This window comes from Sturnus vulgaris, unplaced genomic scaffold (assembly GCF_052056855.1).
Source record: "Sturnus vulgaris isolate bStuVul1 unplaced genomic scaffold, bStuVul1.hap1 Scaffold_195, whole genome shotgun sequence".
NCBI lineage: Eukaryota > Metazoa > Chordata > Aves > Passeriformes > Sturnidae > Sturnus > Sturnus vulgaris.
Window position 1 is genome coordinate 14,437,522 of NW_028276170.1, and position 8,957 is coordinate 14,446,478.

The 8,957-nt window shown below is 50.7% G+C and overlaps 1 protein-coding gene across 1 annotated transcript; it reads left to right on the top strand.

The window, feature by feature from the left end:
• Positions 1–5,955: 5,955 nt before the first annotated feature.
• On the top strand, positions 5,956–8,401 carry LOC148218115 (uncharacterized). Its single transcript, XM_088158091.1, has 2 exons — positions 5,956–6,216; positions 6,565–8,401. The coding sequence occupies exon 2, from the start codon at positions 6,575–6,577 to the stop codon at positions 7,229–7,231; it is 657 nt and encodes a 218-aa protein (XP_088014217.1). The 5' UTR covers positions 5,956–6,216; positions 6,565–6,574; the 3' UTR covers positions 7,232–8,401.
• Positions 8,402–8,957: the final 556 nt, after the last annotated feature.

The following is an 8,957-nucleotide window of genomic DNA, read 5'->3' on the forward strand; positions in this document are numbered from 1 at the left end:
TTGTGATTAACACGAATCTTTTATCAATTATCACATCAGTCAAATCCAAAACAGTGGGAACATTCTGTCAAGTCTCCGAGAAAATCCTAATGTATTTAACACTAATGCTCCGAAGAAGATCAGATCTTAATCTGTAAACACATTCCTGGTAGTCAGAGGCCATCTCACTAGCAGAGGGGAGAAGCTTCCTGCAGATGCAAGAGCCTCCTTGGTTTCATGTGAATCTTTCCTGCTGCAAAGCGTGGGGGGTTCCCCACTGGAACAGGGACAGCGTTCTGGGAACTGACTGTAGGCTGAACACAAGTGGCTCCAGGACACTTCCTGCTGGGACACTTGCCTCTGGGAACAGCTTCTTGGAGAAGTCTGGGCTCCCCTTTTTACTTCCAGGCATTTTCTGCCCATCTGCATCCTCAGGGATGAGGCTGTTTGTCTCACAGCCGTGGCTCTGAGGGAGCAGGGACGCCTGTCCAAAGGGCTGCCTCCCTCTGCACTCTGGCAGCTCTCACCCAGGCTCTGGCAGGGGTGAAGGCTCTTTCAGAAATATCCCAAGGCTGGAGATCTTCCTCACCCTGCTCCTCCACTGCCGATGCCACAGAGTTCCCTGCACATAGGAACATCACCTTTTCTTCTGCAGGAACCTGTTCAGCACAACACCAAGGGTCTTCTCCTGCGGCAACACCACAGCATCCTTAAAGCCGTGGACTAGCAAGTGACAGCTCCTGGAAATTGCTGCTGTGTTTCTGGCTGCAGGAAACCCCTTCTAGAACGCCCTTGGTGTCTATTTTTGCTTTCTGGACTTTCATGGCCAATCTGCATTGATTGCCAGCGAAAATCGCGAGGGTGCGGCGTGAGCAGCGGCCGAAAGCGCTGAGCGGGGCCATCAAACCCAGCCCAGCAACTCCCGGCGTTCGCCAGCCCAGAGGTGGCGCGAACAGCGCGGCCGAGGGTGGAGAACCAGCCCGGCTGTGCGGGAGGGCTCTCACGTGGGAATGTGGTTCTCTAAGAAGGCCATAACTAAATGCTTGCATGGGGATTTTGGCTTCTGGAGCAGTGGGGTAGGGCTGTGGTTGGTTCCTACCTCTCCATCCCAGGATGATGCAAGGGGTGAGGGATGCCATGTGCGCTGGCAGTGATCCTCAAGAAATCCTATGAGTCCTCTCTTTCAAACTGGTCAAGCTCCTGGAAAAGATGGGTCCAAAAAAAATGTGTTCAGTTTTGTGCCCTCCTGCCCTTGTGGGGTGAGGGGCAGGAGGCAGAGGTCCAGCTTGGTCTCTCTCTGACCTTTCCTTTGAGACAACACTGTCTGCTCCCACCACAAAGGCACAGAGGGTGCTCTTTGCCCCCACCAGTGGGAAGTGGCTCTGCTGACCCCACTAAGAGTGCTAGAGGATTAGTCTGTGAACTAAACAGTTGAATATTGCCTAGAGGGAGGTAGGAGGCAGTAGATGTGCCACCATTCTCTTTCCAGGAACCCACTGGGAGTACTAGAACAGAGGTCTGTGAGGCTGAGGTTGAATATTGCCTGAGAGGATGGCAGGCACTGGATGTGACTCGTCTCATGTGGGCACTGGCCTGGCCTTTCCTGTTTGTGCAGAACAAGCTCACTGTTCACCACGGGTGTTCTCTTTCCAGCACAGATTCTCTGTGTGTTGTTTGCACTGGGAGGAAGATTTCTAGGTTGCCTTTTGTTTCTTCATTAAAGGTGAATGATGGTGGGCAGAGCTCTGCAGAGAGTGAGATGAAGAAAGGAAAAGGGTTGGTTGCCCCTAAAACATGAGAGGAGATGAACAGTCCCATTGTCCCCCCCTGAGCCTCGCCAGAGTGAAATGACCAAGAAATTGTCCCCAAACACAGGGTTTTGTGTAGCCTTGTGTTACCTGCAGGAATGCGGGACCTGTCTTCGAGGATGTGTGTGGGGGAGGGTTGGGGAAGTAAGCAGAAGTTCTAGGGACATATTTTAACTAATTGTAAGCATCAACGGTGCCACAATGCGCCACCCATACTCCACTCTCCTGTCCCCATCCCCACCGTGTCATGATCCCACAGAGAGACCCACAGGGGGGTCGGGGCCAGGAGGGCTCTAGAAAAGTTCAGTGCACACGTGTGCCAGTGTGCAGAGCTCTGTGTGCACACACAGACACCGAAGTGCACACGTGTGTCAGTGTGCACAGCTGCACACACGGATATTTTCTAGCGTGTCCAGATGTAAGAGTGCCCGTCCCGCTTTGCACAGTGTCCATGTGTGCGGGTGTGCACAGCACTGTTCACATCTGTGCACTGCTGTGTACACGTGTGTGGAGTCTGTGCACAGCTCTGTGCTTGTAGGTGTGCACAGCTCCGCAAGGGTGAGCACGGCTCTGTGTGGGACATCCGTGTGTCAATGACACTGCACGTATTCGTGTGCACGAGCTCTCTAAGGACAACAGGTCTTGTGCTTGTGGGCAGGTGAGCATTAGTGGAGACTGTGCCTAGGTGGGTGTGTGTGTGTGTGGCACGGATGTGCTGGGGGGTGTCTGTGTGTGTGTGTGTGTGTGTGTCTGTCTGTCTGTCTGTCTGTCTGTGTGTCTGTGTGTCTGTGTGTGCCCGTCTGTAAGAGCCAAAACGTGCTATGTGGGGCTCCAGACGGCTCTTTAAGATGCTGTTTGTTTTATCTAGGTGATACAGCAATCCACAGGTCGTGGAGCCTTTTCAGCCACAGCTGTAGGTTCGTCTGAAGCTTCTCTAGTTCTGGTTACATTGCATTATATACTTTCCATTACAGAGCATCCTTTACTGTTACCTATAGCCTATCCTTACTACTAACATTACCATATTCATGTTACTATTGTCCAATCACAAAAGGTTAGAATGTTACAGTTTAAGCTAGAAGTACTTTTTCAGTTTTCTTGCATTGGAAAATTCTGAGATCTTTTCTCTACTTGCCACGCCAGCTTTCTTGTTTGTCTGTGAAAATCTTTTTGCTTGTTAAGAACATCTTTTGTTGGAGATGGATTTATCCTTTGCTCTAAGTCACACAAGCCCCGTCCCCCTCGCTCGCTCTTTGTCTCCTGGTGGCGGCGGCCCCGGGGCCGGGCTCTCCCCGGCTGTGCCCAATCAGCGCGCGAATTCGAGGAGTGACAGCGGAATCAGCCAATCGCCGCGAGGGGCGGGCTCTGCACGCGGCACGGACTCTGCTCCCTTTGCCCGAGCTCCGCCATTTCTCGGAAACCTCGCCTGAGGAGCGGGCAGGAGGCCAAGGAACCGCTGCTGCCCTGAACCGCCGGGAGCTCGGGGTGAGCGGGAGCTGAGGGCGCTGGGAGCTGGGGGTGAGTCCGGGATGGAGCCCAGACCCACCTGCAGCCTCGGCAGGAGCCGGTGCCGGAGCAGCGCTGGCTCGTCCCGGTTCCTGTGGGTAGCACAGAGGTAGCTGCCCTTGTCTCTGGGGCTCTACGGGATAATTCACGTGGCGAGAGGTTTGTGTGCACAAAAGAGACAGAGGAGTCCTGTAAAAGTCACTTTATTCATGAACAAGGGGAGAGGCCATGCGGCATTTGTAATGCGGTCTCTAAAACGCAGCCGCCTGTTTATCCTCATTTTCCCGGCCGGATCTCCCTCTCCCTTTCCCCACTGCCTGAGGTACTTGGAGGGTTCAGACTTCGCGATCCGCCTACTTCATGCCCTCGTTAATATGCACCCCTCCTTTTGTATAACATCCGATATTCCCGGCTCTGTTAAGTGTTTCTCCTTCTCGAAGTTCAGGAATTGAGAAGGATCTTGGCTGAGCAGTTGTCCGTGCCAATTAGTTTTCTGAAACTGATGGTTTGTCTTGTTACTTCCTTTTGTACAAATTCCTGGCCCTGTCTCCGGGCACATTCATCTTACTCTGTTCAAACCCTCTTCTCATTTTCTCAATAATTATCTTCACTAACTTTATTACCATTGACTTAGTATCTTTTCCTGGATCCTCTTTGGTTTGGGATTATTCTCAGTGACCTCATTCCCTGTCCTTTTGTAGCCGTTTCTGGATCAGGAGGCCTGGCTGCCACCTGCGTCCCCTTGCTCACCTGCTGAATGAGCTGCACTCAGTGCATGGTAAAAAGCTGAGAGTTGCTGCAGCACATCAGAGGAGGAACAGCATTCGTTTAACCCATGGTCTGCCAGGGAACCACGAAAACGTGTCCCATTCCCATCCTTTCTACATTTGGATTGGAATATGAGCTATTTTCTTCTTTCCTTTGTTATCTGTTTCACCACTTTTCGGTTATCATCTGTTTGCAAATAGCAGTTTCAATCATTTAATTTTCCACAAACTCCTCTCCTCCTTTTAATAGATAATCTGATTCTATCCCATGGTGACATGTCTCATTCTTCATTTCCTTGGATTGGTGGGCAGTAAAGTCAGGAGCTGGAGCTGTCTGGTTGGTTATTATTTCGAGGACAGTTTTTAACCTAATTATGCCACTCAAATTATGATTATGATTTTTTGTCTCCTGATACGAAATCATTAGGGCTTCCAGGGGCTGGTCCATGGTGTTGTAGCATTTGTTCTGGTGGCCGTTCATCTTTTTCCCATTTTTTGGGTGCTCCCTCCAGCCAGGGCTGCATCAATTGACCACTTTTCTCTAAATAATCATCAAATACTTGGATTCCCAACTGATTTCTCTGAACAGTGACAGCACATGTTGGACTGGGGAGAGGGATTATTCCCCCCTCCCACATTTTTCATGAAGTTTTCACAACGTTTTCCTTTGCTGTTTCTCTTTGCAGCTTAACCAATTTCTGTTGCAGTTAGATATCCTCACTATGGGCTCTGCCTTTAGTTGTGCAAATTCCATCTGTGCAAGCAGGCAGAGCTTGGGGTGAAGGACAGAGGAAATCAGCGAAATTCCTCCCCCAGGCAACAGGACCCTGGTACATGGTGCACAATTTGCCCTATCAGTGTTAATTTGCATTTCTAAAGCTCCTCTCCTGGCTGTGCCTGGATCCAATGCTTCTATTCCAGAGCAGTCATTGGGTGATCCACAAGTGCACCCCCACAATTTGCATTATGTTTTGCCATTTTTTTTTTATTTTTAACAATATTTTCTTAAATGTTTATGCATTGAAGCATCACCTTTAAAGCTTTTCTGGTATTGCAAAATCCACCCTAAACGTGAACATGGAAAAACCCATATGGAAATGTTGCCATCATTAAGAGCCATTCAAAAATATACACAAAAAATTTCCAATGCAATCAAGATTTTTCTACTTCTTCTCCAAGGAGTAAAAATTGCTTGTCACATCCTTGGCCCAAACCTAACTGACAACACAAAAGTAGAATTATTCTCCAGTAGATGAAGAATTACTGGGGTAAAAAATTTCACACACCATTTCCAAGGGAGATAATGGAATATCTGCCCTGGATCTGGCACTTTTTACTGGCCAAAGCCAATGGCAAAAGCCATAGCCATGGCATCTTGGCTTCTATCACCAGCTTCCAAAGCTGTTTCTTTATTTCCCGTTTGTTCTTTCAACCTGACCTGAGCTGTGGGGGTGCAGGGGCTTGTGGAGGTCCCATTGTATTCCTAAAGCAGCCATGGATGCACGTGGGAGGAGCAGGTGGGATTGTGCAGGAGAAGGAGGAATAATAGGAGGAAGAGTAGGGAGCTGCAGCAGGGCGAGTGTGGAGAGAGGAGTGGCTGAGGCCCCAGCTCACACAGGGACCCTCCTGCACAGCAGGGCCCAGAGCTGGAAAGGCTCCCCAGCACGGCTGGAGGTGCAGGCACACCTTGGCCCAGCTGGACAGCTGCCCCTCAAGGCCCTGGCGAGCAGGGGATGTGTTTTAGGTCACAGGATGTGACCAAAAGTACAAATTCTATCACCATCTGTGGGGCAGTGATCCTTATCTCTGTGGGAGATATCCTCTGCTAATGGGCCATCTGTTAAAACCAGGTGGGGCAGTGTTCTTTATCTTTTCCACAACCCATCCTTCCTCCAGGAAGATATCTTCTGTTAATGGGCCATTGAGTGCCACTGCATGACTGATAAAATTCCATCATCCCATTGGGAGATGCTCCAGCCAGGGGGAGGAGCCAAGCCTTTCCTACCTAGAGAAAATCTGAGATTTGGAACACCAAGGCAGCCCTTACCCAGTGGTTTCCAGAGGACAAGAGCTACCAGACCTTTCTACAGCATCACTACTACAACAAGACCACTTCATCTGAACTGCCACCACCAGCCTAACTAGCGGGGTGTCAGGTTGTATTCTGATTCTGTCAGTTGTTTTCTTTTGTACTATTGCATGTATTTTTTTTCTCTTATCATTTTTCCTATCAAATTGTATTTCTGACTTGGAGTCTCTCACTGGTTTTACTTTTAAACCTGCAAAATTTTGGAGGGGATTTTGGCTGAAGCTTGTTATTTGGGGAGATTTGATCCGTGTCTTAAAGTTGGGAGGATTTTGGGTGGGAATCTTGGTGTTTGTGAGGTTATTACAGACACAAGATGCTCAATGACTACCAGAGATGAACTTGGGCAAGGAGGAACACCCAGTTTATGGAGCTCTCTTCTTGCTTTCCCCCTAATCCAGGATTTTTCATTCCCCAGGTGTGCGCAGATGGAGGAGGCAGAAAAGCCCCAGAGATCCCTCTCGAGGAGGGGCTGCAAACCCAGCCCAGGGAGCTGTGAGGAGGAAAGACCCTCCCTGAGCCGGGAAGGCGGCCGGAGATCCAGGCAGAGCTCAGAGCTGGTGGAGAAGCCTCATGGAGGGGAGAAGCCCCACAAGTGCTTGGAATGTGGGAAGAGTTTCAACTACAGCTCCCAGCTGATCCGGCACCAGAGGATCCACACTGGGGAGAAGCCCTACGAGTGTGGGAAATGTGGGAAGAGTTTCAGGACCATTTTTCATCTGATGCAACACCAGGTGATCCACACAGGGGAACGGCCCTACACCTGCTTGGAATGTGGGAAGAGCTTTGGGCACAGTTCTCACCTGAGAAGGCACCAGCGCATCCACACTGGGGAGAGGCCCTACGAGTGTCCCAAGTGTGGGAAGAGGTTTCAGAGCAGCTCCCATGTCCTTTTACATGAGCGGATTCACACAGAGGAGAGGCCCTTCCGCTGCCCCGACTGCGGGAAGGGATTCAACCGCAACGACATCCTCACTGTCCACCGGCGCATCCACACTGGGGAGAGGCCCTACGAGTGTCCTGAGTGTGGGAAGAGCTTCTCCAAGAGCTCTCACTTGACCCGACACCAACGGAGGCTCCACTAAGGGAAGCCCTGTGAGTGCCCCGAGTGTGGGAAGAGCTTCGTGCTCTGCTCCAGCTCCATCCCCCGTGGGAGGATCGGTGTTGGATGATCCCCAGTGACCCCTGTTGGGCACAGCCCTGGTGATCCGTGGTCCTGGTGATCCCTGTTGGGAAGTCATCTGGCTGGGGGGACTCTGCATCATCCTGTCTCCCTGTGGGCACCTGGATGAATGTAGGAGCAGGAACGTCTATCAGGGCTCAAACTGACATTGGGAATTCCTTGAGGAGAGCAGATTTGTTGACTTTGATCCCCAGAAAATCTTCTGCGTTCAATCCTATCTCCTGGTGGCATCCAGGAATGCTGAACAATCTTGGAGATCTTTTCCAACCTCACTGATTCCAGGATTTTCATTTCCTATTGCCCAAGGTTGTCTTCCGCAGCCAAATGGTGATGAACTGAGGCAAAAATCAAGATTTTGGAGACAGTGGGGTGGAAATTCCTCCAAAAAATATTTTTCCCTCCCACTCAAGCACAGAGGACCTCAGGTCACACAGACAAGGCAGTCCTTTTCTTTTGGCCTCGATTTGCTTTTCATTTCTCTTCATCCTTTTAAAACAACCAACACGGGTGAAAATAAAGACACTGAACTGAGACATGGGTGTGGATACGGAGGGACAAAAACATGGTGGGGCACAGACATGGAGAGTTGAATCATGGCTTTAAAGAGTAAAGATTTTTGCTAAGGGTAGAAGGAGTTTCCATGGCCAAGATGTGAGTTAGGTAGGTAATTACTTGATGCTTAGGCAAGAGCTAATTGGTATCATTATCTGCTATTATGAACTTAAGTATAGAAGAACATAAAATAATAAACCATTAATCATGAAGCACGAGGCCTTGGATTGTGCCAGAGGGTCACTGAGACCTGATGAAGACTCTCCTGACTTCATCCTTTGAGACCACTGACCCATTTCGAGAGCACCGACCCAATTCAAGAGAAGAACTGCGCACGCATGAAGGACGAATGGGCTCATTTTAATATGGGATGGGGATGGGAGGTGCTGGGGTTATGCACATGTATTGTATGTAAGATCTTGGGCAATAAATAGAGGGCAAAGAACCTTGTTCGGGGCGGTCACGCCTTTGGGAGGTGACTCCCGTGCCGGTGAATAAACACACCACTTTGTCACTTTAATTAGTTACAGCGCCTTTGTCCGTGATTATTCCGGTTTTTAACGATTCAGGGGGACAAACTGCGGTCACGTGGGGACACTGCAGGGACATCGTAGTGACCCAAAACAGGACAGGCGACCTCAGGGTGTCCCCGATGTCCCCAAGGCAAAGGCACCAAGGTCCCCAGTGTCCCTTGGGGTGACAGTGCTGCCCCCATGTCCCCACCCTGTCCCTGCATCCTGGGCCACCTCCAGCTTTCGCATCACTTCCTTGTGTCCCTCCACCGAGGTCCCCAAGGCCACCACGATGTCCCTGAGGGCCTGGGCAGCTCTGGGGAACCCCTGTTGCCATGTCCCACATGTGTCACCATCATGTCCCTGTTAACAGCATCCACCAAGTACCCCAGGTGCCATGTCACCGTGTCCAGCTGCCCCTGGACATTGTGGTGACCTTGCTGGTGGCCACGGTGGCCTCGGCACTGGCCCTGGTGGTCACCACCTGCTGGGTGCGGTCTCGCAGATGCTGGGCCATGGCCCGGTGCTCACAGGCGGTGGTGGCCAGGTGTCACCGCGATGTCA